Raw genomic sequence first — 21663 nt, 5'->3', positions numbered from 1 at the left:
AAAAAAAATGGTATGGCATTATTGCTTTACTTTTTATTTCCTTGATTCTTTTTAAGACTGTTGTACAATTTGTTTTTTTTTTGAACCTTAAAAATACAGGTCTTCACATTTATTTCTATATGTCACATTATTCCATTCCATTGAGATCTTCTTGAATCAAAGATGAGCCAATAGTGTGAGCTGGCTGCTGAACAAGTAAATGACTGCTCGGCTGCATTAATAAGGTGCAGTGTATAGATCAGGGGAAGTGATGGTCCCACTCTGTTTCTTCCTGGTCAGAGAATGCATCTGGAGCTTTTCAGCTATCTGGTTCTGGGTGTCTTGTTTAAGAAGGACATTCACAAACTGGAGCATATTAGTTGAGAAACATGGTGAAGGGTTATGGAAAGAGATTAAAGACACAGGGAATATTTAATGCCCAGACGATAAGTGGGGGGCAGATGGGCAGAAGAATTGTATTCAGAAAGGACAGGCCTCTCTGTAGAATCTTTGTCACTCTTCTATAAGTCTAAAGCTATTCTACAGTGAAAATTTTATTTTTAAAATAATAGTGGGCTCTAGGTGCAAGACAAATTCAATTTATTTTCAGTGACTCCAGAAGAAGAAAAGGGACCAATAGGTACAATTTAAAGGTAATAGATTTTAGATTCACTTGAGAAAAAATTATCTAATACTTTGCACTGTTGTAAACCCAGTGACTTCTTCAAAAAGCAGTGAGCTCCTCATCCCTGGAGGTATTCAAGCAAAGGCTTGAATTCAGGGTGATGGTCAGGGGCCCTGTGTATGGGACAGAAGTTTGAACTGGTATCAGATGATCCCCAAGGTCTTTTCCCAAGCCAAAATGTTGTGAGTCTATGAATGTGTGTCCTTGGGGTGTGAACAGGATAGCGGTCAGAGTTGAAGGGGTTTCGGCAGCCTGGAGCAGGTACACTCTGTGGCAGAAAAGGGCAGGTGCAGCCAGGTGGGCGGGCGGGGCTGACACAGTCCTCTCTCTCTGCAGTACGAGTACCTCCTGAAGCTGAAGGTCATGTACACCGTGGGCTACAGCTCCTCCCTGGTGATGCTGCTGGTTGCCCTCAGCGTCCTCTGTGCCTTTCGGTAAGAGCCCGCTGCCAGCTCTCCATCCGCCCAGCCTTCCCCGGCACAGACTTCGGGTCTCTTTTAATTGCTCTGACCAGAGAGAGGAAGGTCTGGGTGGGCCGCTTTGTCCCCTGTTGATCTAAAGCTTACCTGTGGCAAAACTTTGAAGTTTCTGTGACCTCGTTCATTCCTTTATTCATTTGACATTTACTGAACATCACTAGAACTTACTGCACCAGTTGCTTTACATGTATCATTTCTAATTTTCACACAATGCTGTGAGATAGGTATCATCCCCATTTTACAGGTATATTAGCCAGACTCTTGGTTGCAAGAAACAGAAATCCACCTTAAAACACCTTAAGAAAAACAAAGGTGACCTGATGCACATACTGACAAGTTCAGGGGCATCTGGCTTTAGGTGTGCCTGGATCTAGGTGGTCAAAGGTATCAGCAGAACTGGGTCTGTCTCCTGCCATTTCTTCACCTTGCATTGGCCTCAGGCAGGCTTTACGCGGGGCTGGCACAGACAACCACCAGCAGCTGCAGACGTACATTCTACCAGCTCAGCGACACCAGGGCCAAGAGACCCCCTTCTCCGTTAGTTGCAATGAAAGTCCTGGGGGAATTCTCATTGGCTGGCTTGGGTCACATGCCCATCCCTGAGCCAATCACTGCAGCCAGGTATGGAGCTCTGATTGGTCAGGTCTGTCATGTGGGTAGGGGTAGCATCTTCCCCAACCAGAGCTGGGATGCACTCCCCATAAGAAAGCCTGGTTCCTGAAGCGGAAGGAGGGGAGCAGTTAACAGACTTCTGTCCCTACAGCAAGGGGGAAACCTAGGCTCTGGTGAAGGGCTTGCTCTAGGTCGAGTAGCTGAAAAGTGGCAGAGCCCGGGTCTGATTTCTCCCCACAGCCTGTGTTCTTTCTGTGCCACTTGCCCCCTTCCCCACCCCCTTCTGACAATTCTGGGAGCTGGAGGTGGTGGTCGGGGCAGAATAGGATCTCGCCCTTATAACCCCAGCTTTTTTTTTTTTTTTTTTTTTTAATTGCAGCATGAGACAGAGTAGGCTGGGCACCTGGGGGCCTGGGTTCATTCAGGTTCTGCAAACAGGGAGATTTAGAGAGTTGTCACGTCCAGGGCCTGGGTTTCCGTGGTGCGTGGGGTGGGGGGAGGGTGGGCGGCTGAGCCCTGGGCCCCTCCGGCTCTGACCCCTCCGGCCCTGCATCCTCTCCCTCCAGGAAGCTCCACTGCACCCGCAACTACATCCACATGCATCTCTTTGTGTCCTTCATCCTGCGTGCCCTGTCCAACTTCATCAAGGATGCCGTGCTCTTCTCCGACGACGACGTCGCCCATTGCGATGCCCACAGGGTAACACGCCTGCGTGGCCCACAGTGTGGCCAGGCCTGCCTGCTCCCCCGCTGCCCCCGCCGTCCCTGCTGAGGCTGCACTTAATGCCTAGAGTAAAGGGGCCAGCGCTGGGGAGGTTCAGGGAGTCTCATGTCCCCACATGCACAGTCTGGGACCCATATGAAAGCAGTTTGTCGAGAAGCCCATGGGGCTGCTGTTCAACTCCCAGTGTCCCGGAGTGGATTAGCCATTCTGGGAATTAGACGCATAGCAATCCCCTCCTTTCCCTGCTCCTGCCAAGTCCCAGATGTAGACAGGTGATTAAAGCTAGAGGGTTGGGGTTGTAGAAAGAAAAAGGTGAGCATATGCTTGTGTGTCTGCACACCCAGAAGTGCAGTAGAACGATCGTTTTGTTAAATCTAACCCTCGTCCTCCTTCTGAAAGCTCAGATGAGTCTTCGTTCATTGCAGCATCACTGTGTACCAGTTGAGGATCCCTTTCGCTGTACGTAACAGAAAACTGTACATCAGTGCCTTAAACAAATGGGGGTTGTTCCCCACAGAAGCGGTCCACAGATGGGTGACCCAGAGGTGGCACAGTGGCTGCACGCCATGATGGACACAGTCCTTTTCCCTTTCTGCTCTGCCATCCTTGATCCCATGCGTTACACTGCATGTTAGCAACATGGCTGCCGCAACCTCAGGCCTCACATCCATGTTCCAGGCAAAAAGCAGGAACGTCAAGGTTAAACTTCTTTTCTCTTTGGGAGGCTTTGCCTCTTCCCAAGACTATGTCTACGTCTCACGGGCTAGAACTGTGTCATGTGACAACATCTAACTGCAAAGGAAGCTGGGAGATTGAGTATTTTACTATCATAGTCTCCACAGAAGAAGCCAGCAAGGGAGAAGGGGACTGGAAATCGAGATTGGTTTAGTCAGCCTGCCCGCCACTTCCCACCACTCACATCTGTAATTGCTCACAGATCTGTCAGGTTTGCCTCGCTTATAGTTTTCCGTGTGCGTGTGTGTATGTGTGTGTTTTCTGACTCAAGACTGAGAGGTCCCTCAAGCAGGGCCCCTGTGTCTCAGGGAGATTTCCTGGGAGTCAGAAGACAGATTCAGGCCCCACCCCATCACTGACCAGTGGAGAAGTCCAGCAGTGCCCAGCAGGGAACCTTTCCAGGGTCTACTAACCCGCAGACTAACGAGCCAGCCACAGGCCATGCCTGGAGTCGGAGTGTCTGGGAGGCCACAGGCCGCCCTGGGCGCTCCCCCCGTGGACATGGACGTGACCTGCGCTCTGGGCAGCAGCCCTCAGGCCATCCCAGGAGCTGTCCTCTCTTCAGGGAACAGCGCGGTGAAAGGAGAGGAGGCCCTCACAGTGCGGGAATGGGAGCTGTGCTGGCATAGAAGCCTCGGCCCGACAATCCCACAGGCGTAGCTTCCAGGGATCCCGGCAAGGCACAGGCCTGCCACAAGAGTCACAGCATCAGGCAGGGCCAACCCTGGCACCCCCCTCGGGTATTCAGAGGCCTGCAGTCCAGACGCAGTGCACCAGGCAGGGTCGTGTACTCTCATCAGTGTTAGCTTGTCCCTTCTTCATCTATTTCCAGGAAAACTAAACCTGGAAAGAATTTTATTAACCTTTTGCTCAGAAATCCCTTTCCCTCTCTAGGCCTCAGTTTCCTTATCTGAAAAATGCCCTCATTTGCTACTGGGAATTGGGCGATGTCTGACCGTTTGACACTTGGCAGCCAGTTCCAGAATTTGAATGCCGTTCCTGCTGCTGCAACAGCCCTTTGGCCATCTTGACCAAGCCTGCTGGCCTGTGGATTTCCACTCTAGAGAACTCTATGAGCCTGGTCTTCTCATAGTGGAAGGCCAGAGGGGATGGCTGTGAGCCCCAGAGGCTCGCTCCTTGGCCTGGCTGCTGACCCCTACCGCACCCCACCTCTCCTGGAGGGAAGCCCAGGGTCTCCAGCCTGGGACTCAGCTGCCTCTCTTTGCAGGTGGGCTGTAAGCTGGTCATGGTCTTCTTCCAGTACTGCATCATGGCCAACTACTCCTGGCTGCTGGTGGAAGGCCTCTACCTTCACACACTCCTCGTCATCTCCTTCTTCTCAGAAAGGAAATGGCTCCAGGGATTTATTGCCCTCGGATGGGGTATGTTTCTCCAGGGGTACGGTGGCTGCATGCTATGTGGGAAAGGGCAGTGAGGCAGAAGGAGAAGGGTGTGGGTTCCAGTTTCAGCTCTATACTTAGTTAAGTTCGTGAACTTGTGTGATCTTAGACAAGTTGCTTGATGGTTAACTCTCTGGCCTCAGTTTGTCTGTCACATGGGAAAAAACAGCTAAAACCTAGCCCCAATTTCTGGCATCCAAAGCCTTTTACAGTTTGATACCCCCAACACTGTTGCCTCGTCTTCCCCAGACGTCGCATCCATACGTCCTCATTCCTGCTTCCTTTTGTATCAGTTAGGGTGCTTTTGACTGTAGGTATCAGAAAACCTGCCTTCGATAGGCTTTAAACATCAAAGGAATTAATTGGTTCGTATAACTGACGAGTCCAGGGATTACCAGCTTCAGGTGAGGCTGAAGCCAGCAGCTTAGCGTTTCTTTTTGTTTTTCTGCTTTGCCGCCTGTAATGTCAGTGTTATCATTAGGTGCTCCCAGTGTAACTGCCAGCAGCTCTGGGCTTCTTCCTGGCTTCACTGTTAAATCTGATGAAAGAGAGAGGCTGTGTCCAAGCACTCCCAGCAGATACTCTGAGATTCACTCTGATTGGACCAGCTGAAGTGTTATACACATCCTTGAACCAATCACAGGGGCCTGAGAGAATGGAATACACTGATTGGCTTAAGCTACTCAAACCACATAGCTTCCCAAAGGAAATTCCGGATTCAGTTTCCAGGAAGGAGGGGAAATGGTAGTAAGACAGCTAACTGCAGGCCCCACTGCTTCTCTTCCCCCTTTCCTTTCTGGTCCATGAAGATGATAATAATTCTGATTTCTTGAGCACCTACCGTATGCTAGGCTTTGAGCTCAACACTTTGCATGCATTATTTAATCATCACAACAACCTCCAGAGGCCTCTTAGAGGAACCTTGGCTCAGAGACATGACATAACATGCTCAGCTCACACTGTAGACAAGGGTAGAACCAGAATTCAAACCAAGGCCTGTCTATTTGCAAAGCCCCTTAACTCTTATTCTGCCATAAACAAACATCCATCTATCCATCCTTCCATCCATCCGTCCATCCCTCCGTCAGTCCATCCACCCGTCCATCCCTCCATCCATCCCTCTATCCATCCATCCATCCATCCATCCCTCCATCAATCCATCCACCTATCCATCCCACCATCCCTCCATCCATCCCTCCATCCATCCCTCTATCCCTTCCTGCCTCCCTCCCTCCCTCCATCCATCAATTGTTCATTTGATAAACATATGTAAGTTACCCACTGGGTTCTAGACAGAGTCAGGTTTCTGTGAGTGACTCACAGGCTTACAGGGGTAGTCATGTGTAATAGCCATTAGCTTCACTTACTTTCCTCTTGGTGCCTTTAATTAAGAAGTTCTCCTGCCAGGAATGCCCTCCACTGTCTTTTCTGCTTGTCTAAATCCTTATGTGCAAGGGCTCTGTCTCCTTATCAGACCATCAGGGAAGTTGCCTGAACCAGCGGAGTTCACTGAGCCGTCCTGCTTCTGAACTCTGGCAGCCTGATTAGCACATGACCCTCAGTCAGCAGGAGATGTAGGGCTCTGCAGATCTAGATTTCCACATAGGCCAGTAGTTCCAGGGAGCCTGGGACAAGGGGCTTGCCTTATGCTGCTGACTCTGCCCCAGATGCCCCCAGTGTCTAGCCAACTCACTGAGCCTTGACTCCCAGATCTGCCAGGATTTCCCTGTATGAACATGGACAGTTTTGTCATCTATAATGTCAGGATCATAATTTGCTGAACTTTCTTTGAGCACTTCTTTGTGCTCAGAAGGGCTTACGGAGATTACAAAAGCAAAAACAAAAATGGTTCCATCGCTCCAGGGGTTTGTACTCTAGCAAGGAGACAAAAGTGCATTGTGATAATATCTCCGTCATGGGTTTTTAGGAGGTTTAAATGAGATAATGAGAGCCTTCTTTTCTTACTCAAATATATTTTTTTTAATATTTGTTTATTTATCTGGCTGCACTGGGTCTTAGTTGCGGCACACAGGATCTTTAGTTGCAGCAAGTGGGATCTTTTAGTTGCAGCATGTGGGATTTAGTTCCCTGACCAGGGATGGAACCCAGGCCCCCTGCATTGGGAGTGCAGAGCCTTAGCCACTGGGCTACCAGGGAAGTCCCTCTTCCTCAAATATTTATTGAGCATCTACTATATGCCAGGCCCTGGGGATAGAGCAACACATTAAACAGCAGCGGTTCCTTCTCTCTGTGCCTCTCTGCCTGCACAACCCCCAGGGGACATGAAGGGACTCAGGAAGGTCTAAAGCTGTCTGCGAGAGGCTCTTGTCTTGCAAAAGCAGCGGCCCCTGCCTCAGTTTGTACTCACCCCCCTCCCCAGAGATAGGTTGCTGAAATGAGTATGTGGCCACCATAAAACTTTGCAAAAAAAAAAATTTTTTTTTAAAGTAGGAAAAGAAATTACCGTAGTCCCATCTGTTGAACATTTTCTAGGGTTTCCTTCCAGACTTCTTTTATACTCCCAATTTTTCCCACATGGTTGCAGTCGTCCTGTATGTAGAATTTTGGATCTTGCCTCTTTCCATGAACACAGAAGCATGCTCTGTATTCTTTCAAATCTTCAGTAAACATTTTTAACCACCGTGTGGATGTATGTAACCAAATACCTATTTTTTGGATGTTTAGGTTGTTTCTCATTTTTCACTGTGATAAATAACACAGTGAGGAATACTTCTATGGGCAAAGCTTATTCCATGTGTAATAGAGAATCCTGGAATTGGGACCCCTGAGTCAGAAGGCACAAGCTTTTGAAGTTTTTATTACTTATCCAAAGCTTTTACTTTTTCAAGGTGGCTGGGGTGTCAGTCTGTGCCCAGGAAAGGGTGATACCTCTGGCTTTTATAGGAGCTGCGTCAAACTCCCATTCACTGAGGGATCTCAGACTGGTGCTGCTCCAGCTGGAGCTGCGTTGGAACCACGCAGAGGGCACGTCAACCTGGTTGCCTGGGCCCCGCCCCACAGTCTCGGTCCAGTGGGCCAGCGGTGGAGCCTGAGACTCTGCATTTCTAACCAGGTCCCAGGTGATGCCGATACTGCTGTTGCAGGGACCACAGTGAGAACCACGACTTAAGCCATTATCCGCTTTTCAAACTTTTCCACCGACTCACTGTTAAAGATGTAAGACAAATAATCATAAACAGGTGGCCCTCAGAATCCATGTTTGCCCAAAGTACCCGCAATTGAGGCAGAGAATTTTTTTTATCAAAGCCATACGTGTACTTGGTTTAAAGAATTAAATAGAACTACAAGTCTAAAATGAAAAAACAAACAAAAGCAAGCAGCTCCTGAAGAGGCTCCCACTTCTGCCACCAGATGTAACACCCTCCAGCTCTTTAGCTGCTCCCCTTGATATCTGCTCTCATGTTTCTAAACAGTATTCTACTGTGTCTTGATTTGTTCATCTGAGGCACTGTTTTTTTTTTTTTACTGTCTATTCACATCCTTGGCCCGCTTTTTAAAAAATATTTATTTGTTTATTTGGCTGCGTCGTGTCTTAGTTGTGGCACGCAGGATCTTCGCTGCAGCACGCGGAATCTTTTTGTTGCGGCGTGCGGGCTCTAGAGCGCACAGGCTTAGTTGTCCCTCCGCATGTGGGATCTTAGTTCCCAGACTAGGGATCCAACCCACGTCCCCTGCGTTGGAAGGTGGATTCTTAACCACTGTACCACCAGGGAAGTCCTGAGGCATTATTTGTTGACTCCTTGTGATTAAAGGGAAGGGTATAAAATTCTTCATCTGCCACCTCCATCCTCCCGTTAGAGTCTTTCACAGTTTGGGGCTAAATCACAATATTCAATGTATATATCATCATGTCTATGTAGATATTGTTTACTACCGAGCCAACTGGTGTACATTGATTTTACTTCCAGTATTTAAGTTTTTATATTTTATGGAGTCATTTTTTAATTTAATTTTTATTTTATTTTGGAGTATAGTTGATTTACAATGTTATGTTAGTTTCAGGTGTACAGCAGAGTGGATCACTTATACATATACATATATCCACTCTTTTTCAGATTCTTTTCCCATATAGGTTATTACATAATATTGAGTAGAGTTCCCTGTGCTATACAGTAGGTCCTTTTTGGTTATCTATTTTATATATAGTAGTGTGTGTGTGTTAATCCCAAACTTATGGAGTCATTTTTTATTGACTCATTTTGTGTTGCTGTCATTAATTCTCCCAAATTCTCAACAGAACTGGAAAACCCTCCAGTGCTGGTTCCCCATCATCAGATGCAACAACGTGAAGTCTATTAGTTCCTATTTGTTTGGTTTATTCCTGCTGTATTAGTGTCCTAGGGATGCTGTAACAAGTTGCCACTTGTCTTAAAACAACAGAAATTTATTGTCTCCCAGTTCTGGAGGCCAGAAGTTCAAAGTCCGGTCTTGGCAGGGCTGATTCCTTCTGAGGGCTCTGAGGGACAATATGCTGTATGCCTCTCCCCTTGTTTCTGGTGGTTGGTGGCAGTCTTTGGCCTTCTTTGCCTTGTAGGAGCCTCACTCCAATTTCTCCCTCCATCTTTACATGGTCTTATTCCCTCTATGTCTCCTCTCTGTGTGTGTATCTCATGGCCTTCTTAAAACGATGCCAGTTATATTGGATTAAGGTCCTTATAAGTATGACTTCATCTTAACTAATAACACCTGCAAAGACCCTATTTCCAGAAAAGGTCACATCCTAAGGGATATGAACCTTTGGAGGGGGATGCTATTTAACGTGATACACCCACCCATGTTCTTTCTAGAAGAGCCTTCTGCCCTCCTGCTCTATTTGGGCTGGTCATTCTCTAGACTTGCTCAACTCCCTTAACCTTCAGGCTGAGATTTCCTTCGTTTTCCTCCACGAATCCTATTCCTTGACTTCTTGTCTGCCTCTCTTTGGTTTACTGTCCAGTCGTGTTGGAGCACATCCTCCAGTGTCTGTCTTAACAAAGAGTGCATGGAAGCTACATTTTTTTTTTTTTTTGGCTGTGTTGGGTCTTCGTTGCTTCACGCGGGCTTTTCTCTAGTTGCAGTGAGCGGGGGCTACTCTTCGTTGCGGTGCGCGGGCTTCTCATTTGCGGTGGCTTCTCTTGTTGCGGAGCACAGGCTCTAGGCTTGCGGGCTTCAGTAGTTGTGGCGCATGGGCTCAGTAGTTGTGGCACATGGGCTTAGTTGCTCCACGGCATGTGGGATCTTCCCAGACCAGGGCTCGAACCCATGTCTCCTGCATTGGCAGGCAGATTCTCAACCACTGCACCACCAGGGACGTCTGGAAGCTACATTTTTTTGCATTGCATATCTAAACATATCTTTGTTCAGCTTTCATGCCCTATTTGTAGTTGTGCTGGGCATAGAAATTAGGTTGACAGTTATTTTTCCCCAGAATTTTGAAGGCCTTCTGTTTTGGCATCTGGTGTTAAGCGACATGCCATGTCATTCTGTTTCCTGAGCCTTTTTACTCACCTCTGTATAAGCTGTAGAATCTGTAGAATCTTCTCTCTGTCTCCTGTGTTTTGAAATATCATAGGGATTGCCCCCATGCAAGTCTGTTTTCATCCTTTTGCTGGTATGTGGTGGTCCTTTCATCTGGAAACTCACATCCTTCATTTCTTGGACAGTGTTCTTACACTGCCCCTTTGATCATTTCCTTCCCTCTGGTTTTTAATCCTCGCTTTCTGAAACTTTTAATCAGATGGTGCACATCCTGGAATTGGCTTCTAATTTTCTCATTTCTTTCCTCTTACTTTTCATTCCACACTTTGTGTTCTGCTTTCTGGGCAGTTCCTGGTCTTTATCTTCCATCCCATCTATGGAATTTTAAAAATCTTGATCATCATATATTGAATTTCCAAGCCCTCTTCCTTATTCTCTGAATGCTCCCTGTTTTCGGCATCCTGTTTGTGTCTTGGAGAAGTAATCGTCCCTCTAATCTCGCTGATGATATTCCTTGGAATTGTTTTGCTCAAGTTCCTCGTACAGCCTGTATGGTCTGTTTCCTCTGAGTTCCTTTTCTCTGGTTGTTTTGGTTCTTGTCTTTTATGTAATCAGCTTTCCTCAGATGTTGATGACCTTGACTATTCATATTTAAGAGTGAGTCACTTCGGTGTTGACTGAAGGCCCTCTGTGTGGGTGTGGAGGGGAACGGGGTGGGGGGGGGGGACATGTCTCTCAAGGGAGACGGGGCTGGAAGTGGCCGCTGTGGGTCCTCAGCATCGGTACTAGAGGCCCTTTGTCTGGGGCTGTTTGGTTCCTCCAGGGAAGAATCCTGTCATCTCCTGCCTGGGGTGGGGTTTGGAGGGCTCGAGCAAGGGTGCAATCCCGGCTGTTAGAAGTCTGAGAACTGAGCAGCCTGGGGGTGGGCACTTACCAGTCAGCGGATGACAGGCATGCCCATTAAAAATAGAATCTGAGCTGTATTTTATATAACTTAAAATTTTCTAGTAGCCACAGTAAACACAGTAAAAAGAAACTAATTAGTTTCATTAATTAGTAAAATTAATTTCAGTAGTATATTTTGTTTAACCCAATATAACCAAAATATTAACATTTCGATGTATAATTTTAAAAATCATAATAACACATTTTACAGTCTTTTACTCTTGCACATCTTCCAAATCTGCTCTCTTGCACTTGCAGCACGGCTCATCTGAGAGCAGCCACGTATCAAGGGCTCGGTGGCCACACGTGGCAGCACAGGTGTAGACCATCTCTTGGTCCCCGTGCCCAGCTGAGCATCCCTCCCACCCTCTGCTGGGCCCGAGCCCCACCCCCCGGCTCTGTTTCTCCAGAGAGTGCCCTTCTGTCGGGGATGAACTCTTTGGCTGTAGGAGGGTGGTGCTGGTCACCTGGGGTGGTTCCGTGCTTCCTGTCTTCCAGCCCCGCCCTCTCTCCTGCCTGCTGGCGTCCCGGGTGCCCTCACCACCGGGCCCGGGCGCCTTCCCAGCAGCAGCCCCCATGCCGCGCTGTGTTTCAGCTTCGTCTGCTCTGGGACATCAGTTACTGCTCCTCTGCCAGCTCCCAGGTTCCTAAGTGTGCTGACATCTCTCGTGCACTGGACCCTCCTTGCCCATTCTTTGTGCTTATGGGCTTGTAGCTTTTTTATTTCTTTACTCTCATGTTGGGGGGGTTTCAGTGAGAAACAGAGATAAATGTATAAGTTCAGTTTGTCATGTTCAGCCAGAAGTCAGGAAGTGTTCTTGTATTTTATCTTTAAATTTCCTGTGTACTTACAATTCTCTAGTCCAAAATGTATTTTTGTTTACATAACATTGATAGCTTACATTACCAGTTGAATGGCCAAGCTTTTTACAAACCAATATTCAAATAAAACTAAATGTTCTCCTGTGGCCTTGCATCCCCCCCCAAATATCCCAGTTTGAGAAAAGGGCTCCACCAGTGGCCTCCACAAGCTCCATGGGCCTGCCCAGGGGCCCTGGTCCCCTCCCTTCTCCCCTGCAGAGGTCCTCCGGAATCTGGCCCAAGCTCCCAGGAGCCCCCTGCCCCGCAGTGGCCTTCAGGATCTGTCTGATCCTGCCTCCGTTCCCAGGGATTCCTTGGCACCCTTGAAGCGGGAGGCTGCAGATTTACACGGGATGGCAAGGGGGTTTCCATGGCAACCAGACCTTGGCACCTGCTTGCTCCCTGGCCTGGAATCACTGATTGTCCGGTCTCTCATAAGGGTGCTGAAAATTGAGTCCTCTCCTTTCTGCACCCCCCCTTTATTTTTAACCCTCAGGTTCCCCAGCCATTTTTGTTGCTTCGTGGGCTGTCACCAGACACTTTCTGGAAGATGTCGGGTAAGCTGGTGGACAGAGGGAGGTAACGAGGGTATATTTTATCTTGTCCAGCGCTTCCAGCAGGACGGATCCTTCTTTGGAGCTGTTACCTAGGAGAGGCCTGTGTCTCAGGCCTGGGGCCACAGGCGAGCTCTCTGCAGGGCAGGCTGCCGAATGCCCAGCCCTCCTGGGGTGGGCCGGCCCAGCCGCTCTGTGGTTGGGTCAGGTGCCCGACGAGAGCTGTGAAACACTGGCAGCTGTTCTAAGGGCCACCCCAGCTTTTCCTCTCCTGGCAGCTCCCTCCTCTGACACGGGTGTGTGAGTCCCGCAGGCCCAGGAGAGCAGGAGAGCAGCCTTATAGCCCTGACGGGCACCAAGAGCTCTAGTCTCGTTCTCCAAAGACTTGGGCTCAGGGACAGGGTAAGCCCGGGGGTTCCTGGGAGCGGGCTCGTGGAAGGAAAGCATGGAAGACGCCCGAGAGGAGGTGCGGCAGCCGGGCCGAGGGGGAGGGAGGCCGTGTGTCATCAGTGTAATGACACAGCCAGGCCGGAGAGTGGACGAGGGCAGACGAGGCATGCATGTGTCTTGCAGTCCAATTCAGTCCAAAATAGTCCTTTTTTTTAAAACATTTTTTATCTCTTTAATGTTGTATCTATTTTATTATTTATTTTTGGCTGTGTTGGGTCTTGGTTGCTGCACGCGGGCTTTCTCTAGTTGCGGCGAGCACGGGCTACTCTTCGTTGTGGTGCGTGGGCTTCTCATTGCGGTGGCTTCTCTTGTTGCAGAGCACGGGCTCTAGGCTCGCAGGCTCAGTAGTTGTGGCACGTGGGCTCAGTAGTTGTGGCTCGTGGGCTCTAGAGCGCAGGCTCAGTAGTTGTGGCGCACGGGCTTCATTGCTCCGCAGCATGTGGGGTCTTCCTGGACCAGGGCTCGAACCCACGTCCCCTGCATTGGCAGGCGGATTCTTAACCATTGTGCCACCCGGGAAGCCCCCCAAATAATCCTTTTGATTGGATAAATTCCCTTAAAAAAAAGTCTGGATTTTCAGCTTCTTTAGAACAAATGGAAAGTTCTGTCAACATTTCCTATGTGCCCTTGTGGCAAAAATGAGCTGGACAGAGTTGTGGCCGCCTTAGACCAAGCACAGGCTCTCCAGGTGCCAAGTGCCCCTGTGCCTGATGTCCCCGGGGCCGAGGTCACACGTCAGTCACCCGGACACTTCACTCCCTGAGGTCAGCTGCCCGGCCACCATGCTCCCCGATGCATCTGACAGCGTGCTGGCTTTGGGGCCCAGAATGTTCCATCTCAGGTCCGCACGCTTCTGCTCCCAGATGCTCCCTTGGCCCCGGCAGTGCTCCTGGGCCGCAGAGGACAGTCAGTTCTCAGGGTGCTGAGCACACAGCCTCCGGGGTCAGGACCACAGTGTGGGTCCTTCCCGCAAAGGGGACGTCAGAGAACTAGTCTCTTCTGGTCAGCCAGCTCCCCACTCTTTGTGATGCCTGGCTCTCCCTCCCTAGGTGCTGGGACATCAATGCCAACGCGTCCATCTGGTGGGTCATTCGAGGGCCTGTGATCGTCTCCGTCCTGGTAAGTGGCCGTCCCCCTGAGCTGGGCTCCAGTGGGAGAGACCGAAACAGGACCGGCTTGCAGGGCAGAGGGCCAGGGCAAGGCCAGCATTGCTGCCTCTGGGTGTGCGGAGGGATAAACCAGACCTTCCAGGGGCTGGGCAGTGGCAGGAGGGTCTGGGAGCTCCGCCCCTAGAGACCGGTGGATGGGAGGGCAGTGAGGCAGGTGGTGAGAGCTTGCCTTCGCCTGGTCCACGGTGGCAGCTGCGGTGTGGCGAGCAGAGCTCCTTCCCCGATCTGGCTCAGGCTGGCCTGAGATTCCCCCTCCCCTGGTGCAGAGCACTGGCGCTTGATCGTTTTCTCGTTTTCTCGGTGTTCTCTGGTTAAAGTGGGCAGGCTCGCTGAGCTGGGATCACAGGAGGGGGGTTGCACCTGGGGAAGGCCAAGTGCCAGACTGGTCTTGGGCCCCTGTGGTGCTGTGACGGGGACAGGCCCGGAGGGGTGGCCCCAGCGGAGAGACTCAGGAGGGACTCGTGGACAGGGGAGCTCAGGGATCTCGACCCTGGCTGGACTCTCAACCTGGGAGCTTTCTAAAAACAGTGATAGCAGAGGTGCAGGGTCTCCTTGTCCTGGGGAGGGGCCTGGGGGCTCGTCTTGGTTTTAAGTTCCCAGGTGATTGTGCTCTGCAATCCAGAGGCCCTTAGCTGAGCCTGTGGGCCTGGATAAGAACAAGAAAGACACGTGGGGCGGGGGGCACACTGGGGCAGCCCCTCTCCGGAAGTAATGTGCACAGGCTCAGAGGAGCGCCAAGGCTGCAGAGCCAGGTGACAGGACGTGCCCCTCCTGGGCTCACAGGAGGGCAGCACAGGGCAGCAGCCCCCTCCTCTGCTGATGGCTGAAGGGCTCGCCTCCTGGGGCCATCCGTGACCACCTTCTTTTTTTTTTCAAAAATAACAGAATTTTATTTGATGCTACCTACCATCTCGACTTGCAATAGGAGAGCTGGAAATTGTAGAGAAATCCGAGTAGCAGCCGCGTTAGGCCACTGAGTAGCTCAGGAGAGTACAACGACTTCCTATTTCTGCTTTTCTTAGCAGGTGTGAGGGCCGTTCATTAATCTGGAACCACTCAGGGAAGAGGGTGTCTGACACGGTGGTAATGCAGGGTGTACTGCTAGCACAGGGAGTGCCTAGTACTTTAAACAAGACTTTATTTTTGCTCCCCTAAGACACTGCTGCCCAAAGTCATTTTATGGTAACAAATAATTTGATTATCATTTTTACTTGCTAACCTTAGCATAGTGTTTTATAATCTGACTAAATTGAAGCTTAAGGGATAATGAAAGATACTAAGCTTTCATTTCCTACTACTGTCAATACGCTGAAAACAGTATAATGAAATCTGCTATTATTTACCAAAAGTTGTTTTTTGTCAGCTTGTCACATTTAGATAATGTCAGAACCTTTTTTATTAGATTGATAATGTGGTGGAAAAATATTGACTCTATCACTAACTATGTTTTAATAAGAATGTACTTGTTTTTCTGAAAAATCAAAATATATTGTCATTTCTAAAATAATAATAATGGAATTCATGTAAAAAATTGAAAAATACAAAATGTATTTTTAAAAAGGGAATAAAATCACCCATATTTTTAGTGCCTAGATGCACATTGTGATCATGTGCTTTTCCTTCCTATTTTTTTCTTTGAGCACATGTACTTTTTCAAAAATGCTTAATATAGTTTTGTGTCCTAGTTTGTTTTTTTCACTTAGCAATAGATGTCATCTTTCCCACGTCATTTGAAATTATTTGACCAGCTGATGTGCTGTAGCTGCATAACACCGAGCCAGTTACCCTGCTGTAATTGTGGGGCTTGGACAGCCCAGCGAGAGCCCCAGGGCCCAGGCTGCTTTCACTAGACTGTAGTCTCTCTAGTGACTGACAGATGTTGGGTGGGCACTACTGATGCAAAGTTTCTCCCTACCAGCCTGTCACGGGGCCTAGAATTCCACTATTTAAGACTCATCCTTGGGATAGTTAAGATTTTCCCTCTTGCTTTCAAGTTCTCCCTATTAAATGAAATACAATTCAAAGGCAAAAAATGAAATAAGATAAAAGAGCCTTTGTTAGTTTACACCACGCACGGCTTAGAGCAAGATGCACAAACAGCGAGCTGAGAAGTGTCCTGAAGCAGGGGCGCTGGCCTGGGGTCCCAGACAGGCCGCTAATCCTGTGTCTTCTGGCCAGCGTCCCCAGGCCCCAGGCTACTTGTCTGAACAATGAGGGGGCCCAGCCAGTCAGCTCCACTGATCCTGCTTCTGCAAAATGATCTAGAGCTGGTGGGGGAGGGGAGGAGAGGGGCCGACGCACGGGCAGCTTCATAGTGTTGCTGGCACTGGGCACTGGAGTTGGGGAAGGGGACACCGGAAGAAATAGACTGCGTTCCTGTCCTTTAGAAAGTGAGGATTGAACTGGTGATCAGTGGACGCACACACATGCTTGCGTTTGGCCCCTTCAAGCATTTCAAGTGCTCTTACGAGTAGCGTCATCCCTAACTACAGTGAATCAGGAAAAGGAGGTACAAGAAGGCTTCCTGGAGCTGGCGATTGACCTGCAGAGATTCTGTAAGTCTCCGAAGCAGTGGTTCTCAAAGTGTGGTCCCCAAACCAGCAGCTTCACCTGGGAGCTTGTTAAAAATGCAAATCTTGGGAATTCCCTGGCGGTCCAGTGGTTAGGACTCCATGCTTTCACTGCTGAGGGCTTGGTTGCGGAACTAAGATCCTGCAAGCCATGTGGTGTGGCCAAAAAAAAAAAAAACAAATCTAATTTGCATTTACTAAACCATAACCTTGGGGGTGGAGCCCAGCAATCTGCACCTTAAACTTTGAGAACCTCTGCTATAAAGCCTTTGCTACTCAAAGCGTAGTCCAAGGACCCGCTTTGGCATTCATTCCCTGGAGCTTGCTAGAAATGCAGAATCTCAGGCCCATTCCAGGTCTGCCTTTTAACAAAATTCCAACGCATTCCAAGTGTGAGTAATCCATGCTGCAGCTGAGCAGACCTCAGAGCTCCTGAATCCCAGGGGCAGGGGGCGGTGCTGTGGCAGCCGTCCCTGCCCAGATGGTGTGTTTCAGCAGCACACTGCCCAGCCCCCGGAAGGTCTGGGGGTGGCAGAGGGAGTGGCGAGCTGAGCTGTCCTGGTGTGGCCTGCAGCGCCTTCCCTGCCCGGGGGCCAGGGCCGGGGGGCCATGCTGGGAGAGCAGATCACCCTTAGCCCCACCTCTGCCTTGTGTTTTACAGATTAATTTCATCCTTTTTATAAACATCCTAAGGATCCTGATGAGGAAACTTAGAACTCAAGAAACAAGAGGAAGTGAAGGGAACCACTATAAGTAAGTGGAGGGCCAAGATGTAGGCACGCTCGCTCAGTCAGTCAGCAGGCATTTACTGAGCACCTATTGTTTACCCAGCTGGTGCTGGGCACTATTGGAGATGGAGGAAAAGGAAAAGCCGGGACCTGGGAGTTTACAGTGGACCAGGGGAAGGGAGAATGGGTCCATGTGACCCTGAGACCCAGCCCTGGGGGTGGGGAGAAAAGAAATCTAAGCAGGATCCCTGGAGGCAGAGATCTTACCCTTGGGACAAGGCTAGGGAGTCAGAGAGTGGGCTTCGAGGACCTAAATTCAAATCTTTACAGGGACAGTGGCCCTCCTTGTCTGTGGGTTTTGCATCTGAGGATTCAGCCAACCTTGGATTGCAGATTGAAAATATTTGGGAAAAAAAAATTCCCAATCAAAACATTTTCATTGTATGAGGTATTATATGTAATCTAAAGATGATTTAAATATATGGGGAAATGTGGTAGGTTATATGCAAATACTACCCCATTTTATATAAACGACTTGAGCATCCAAGGATTTTGGTGTCTGCGGAGGGTCTGGAACCAATCCCTGTGGATGCCGAGGGTCGACTGTATTTTCCAGCTTTCACTAGAGCTTAGCTTTCACCAGACCTTAGCTTTCACCAGATTTTCAAGATAATGTGATCCAAAAATACTTTAAAACCTTTAAGATGTTCAAGAAAGATGCTGTGTTAGTCTGCACAGCCTGCCACAATAAGATACCACAGATTGGCTGGCTTAAATAAGAGAAGTTTATTTACTCACAGTTCTGGAGGCTGGAAGTCCAAGATCAAGGTGTTGGCAGGTTTGGTTTCTCCTGAGGTCTGTCTCCTTGGCTTGTAAACGGCCGCCTTCTCGCTGGGTCCTCACGTGGCCTTTCTCTGTGCACCTGCGTCCCTGGTGTCTCTTCTTACAAGGACACCAGTTGGTTGGACTACGGTCCCACCCTGATGGTCTCATTTAAACTGGTCCCTGTCTGCAAGTACAGTCACATTCTGAGGTACTGGGGCTTAGTTAGACCTTCAACTTAAAATTCTGGGGGAACACAGTTCAGCCCATGACAAATGTTGAAGACAAATCAGTGTCCAACAGAGGCTTTCTCTGTCATGGTCTGAGTTTTGAGAATCTGGCAGAGGCCTGGATTACTGGGTGACAGATTCCCCAGGATGTCACTAGAGTAGTGGCTCCAAAGTAGGGGGCAGCTGGGGATCCAGGACAGAGTTGCCAGATAAAATACAGGATGCCCAGTTTAATTTGAATTTTGGATAAACAACAAATAGTTTTTTAGTACTTACACCAAAAAAACCACTATCCATTGTTTATCTGAAATTCAAATTGAACTGGGTATCCTGTATTTTTGTTTGCTAAATTTGGCCACCCTAACCTGGGAAGAAAACAAAAGAGCTTCTCCTTACAGATATTTATTATCAAACAAATGAGAATGCTGGTTTTGCTAATAATACATAAGACACAGCGTGATAGTAGTACATGCAGATACGTTATAAATCAATAAAGTTATTCACGTGGGTATGGGTTCAAAGCGTTTTACTGATAGGGCGCATGAACAGAAATTTGGGGACTGGCCGTGGACTGATAAGTGTTGAATCCGGGTGACGGGTACGTGGGAGCTGGAGATTTTCCGAAACGGAAGTAAAAACAAACAAGCGGCGGGGACACTGCTGCAAAGCCTCCTGCAGTCAGGCGAGATGGGGGTGCCCCTGGGTGTGGAGGGGCCCGAGACCGCAGCGCCTCTGTGTCCTCAGGCGCCTGGCCAAGTCCACCCTCCTGCTGGTCCCCCTCTTCGGAGTCCACTACATAGTCTTTGCCTTCTCCCCGGAGGATGCCATGGAGATGCAGCTGTTCTTTGAATTGGCCCTTGGCTCCTTCCAGGTAAGCTCCAGGGGCTGTGGCTTCACGGTGGGAAGAAGTGTTCTCTCTCTCCTGAGAGAAAAGTGGAGAGGCCAAAAGCCAGGTCTTCCCGGAGGCAGAGGGATGCCTCATTTGGCAGAGACCCACGAGACGCAGGGGCAGGACCTCACCGTGCTGCGTGACCCACAGTGGGACCCAAGCTCCCCACCAGTCACGCGGGGGTGGGAGATGCAAGTAAGGAGAGAGAGACTGACTCCAGGGAAGACGAAGGGAACGTAGCCCAGCACACACGATCACACAAGTCTCGGTAATTAGAGTCAAAATAATGTAAGCGCCGAGGGCTCGGGCTCAGCCATCAAGGAGTAGGACAGGAAGATGAGTGTAGTGGGTGAGTGGGCGGGGGGTAGAAGGCTGTGCGAAAGAAGGATAGCCTCCTCTCCACACTGGGAAGTCCATAAAAACCGCCCCAAGCCGAAAAATTCAGAAGTAGCAACATCCGCATATAACTCAGAATCAGTCAAGAGAGTTCCAAGTCGCTGCCTCTGAGAACAGGAAATGGGGCAGGGGTGTCAGCAGCTTACTGTTTTTTCGTTTCTTTTTTTTGTGACAAGAGACATTTGACTCTTTGAAACCAATTACATACACAATTTACTAAAAATAAAAGCCAACTTTAAAAAAAGAAAACAAAGGTGGGGGGGGGGGAGAAACCACCTACCTTCTAATTCAACAAGATGTTGCGAAGTTAAAAAATATAGTAAACCTGTTTGGACAGAAGGGGCTTTTAACATGAATCCCAAACTTCACAGTGTTATTTGTTTATTTACTCATAACTATCTCCTTCCAAAAATAATATGATGTAGCTTTCAGGGAAAACATACAAAGGACAAAAAATAAGTAGATGAGGGATCAGCGAATAAAGAAAATAAAGCCAAAACTGAGTTCATACACAGAAACAAATTTGATCAAGTTTTCTGAAGGTGGAGAGGTGTGTCATAAATTTGGTTTGGAGCTTCCCAGTAGCCAAAGCAAAGACAGAAACACACTCTTTCAAGATTTAGATGAAAGCAGGCTAGTCCCTAGGGAACGGCCTGAGCGAACTCTCTCCCAGTGGGTTTTCCGGAAGAAGCCAGCCTGTCTTCAACAACACTGACCATCCCGCAGTCTTCCTCACCTGGGCAGGCCTCGGCCTTGGGGCGGGGCTCAACGCCGCCCTCATTCCTGGAGTTCTGTTCAGGACGGGTGTGCCCAGGGTGGTCCTCCTGTCACAGCTCACTTCCAGGGAGGACGCGTCACTGGGAACACATTCCTGAGTGGGGTCTGGCCCTAACCCACGCCTTCAGACCCCCACCCCAGGGCTGTCCCCTTTGCTCCCTCTGAGCCCCTTCTCTGCCCAGAGACCCCGGCCAGCACCCCAGACCCGCAGAGCACCTAGTCTCTTGTGTAATCCGTGATCTTTTGCTCTGGGCCAGGAAGCTTCCACATAACGTGTGGGAGGCTGGGCTCACCGTGGCCCGTTTAGCAGGTGGGGGGTCCAGGTCCAGACGGGTGGAAGGTCATGACCCGGCCAACAGAAGTGGGTAGTGACCCCGCTGAGGACCTGGAGACCCAGGTGTCATCCTGCGTGGGTGGGGACTTCCTGTCTCTGGAGCTGGGCTTGCGGCTGGGGCTGCAGACTGCTCGTGAAGGCCGTTCGGCTCCCCTCGGGAAATGCTTGTTAGGAGGAAACCAAAAGCACTTGCCTAAATGTTCCCATTGAAATGTTTACAGAGAAAAAGGATCTTTAAGACTTTCTTTTAAAAAAAGAACCACTGTTCAAATACAAACATAGATATCATTTTATTATATATTATACATTTATACTGTATGCATATTTTTAAAATTTTGTATTATGGAAAAATTTTTCCATAATACAAAAGTGAAGTGGACGATATAATGAACCTCCGTGTGGCCCTTACCCTTTCATGGCCTGTCCTGTTTCACCTCTACCGCCACCCACATCATTTTAAGCAACCCCAAGCCATCGTTGTATTTCAAATGTAAATATTTTAGCATGTATTTCTAAAAGACGAGAGCTTAAAGAACACACACAGAACCATAATGCTATGATCACTGTCATATATTTCTAAAAACGAAAGTTTATTAGCTCCTCCTAATTGTAGAAATACTTGCTTATTGAGGAAAATTTGGAAAATAAGGAAAAGTTAAAAGAAAAAGGAAAATCCATCGATAATCTCATAACCCGATATAATGACCTCTGTTAAAATGTCAGTGTGTTTACTTCTGTCTCTTTTCTATCCAAGAAGACACACACACGTACACACACAAAATTGAGATCAGGACGTGTGGCTTTTATATCCTCCTTGTTCTGTTTAATTCTTTATCATTCCATCATG

General features: G+C 48.8%; 1 protein-coding gene across 2 annotated transcripts in view; it reads left to right on the top strand.

The window, feature by feature from the left end:
• SCTR (secretin receptor) overlaps positions 1–21663 on the top strand; it is a 64950-nt gene that overhangs the window by 39354 nt on the left and 3933 nt on the right. For both annotated transcript variants that reach the window (XM_082465987.1, XM_082465986.1), the window contains exons 5-11: positions 1001–1098; positions 2322–2454; positions 4442–4595; positions 12394–12454; positions 13951–14020; positions 17302–17393; positions 19165–19291. In XM_082465987.1, coding sequence (XP_082322113.1) covers positions 1001–1098; positions 2322–2454; positions 4442–4595; positions 12394–12454; positions 13951–14020; positions 17302–17393; positions 19165–19291 — 735 coding nt within the window. The remainder of the gene's footprint in view (positions 1–1000; positions 1099–2321; positions 2455–4441; positions 4596–12393; positions 12455–13950; positions 14021–17301; positions 17394–19164; positions 19292–21663) is intronic.

Source organism: Balaenoptera physalus, assembly GCF_965194825.1.
Source record: "Balaenoptera physalus genome assembly, chromosome: 6".
Classification (NCBI taxonomy): Eukaryota; Metazoa; Chordata; class Mammalia; order Artiodactyla; family Balaenopteridae; genus Balaenoptera; species Balaenoptera physalus.
This window is presented reverse-complemented; position numbering and strand designations above follow the sequence as displayed.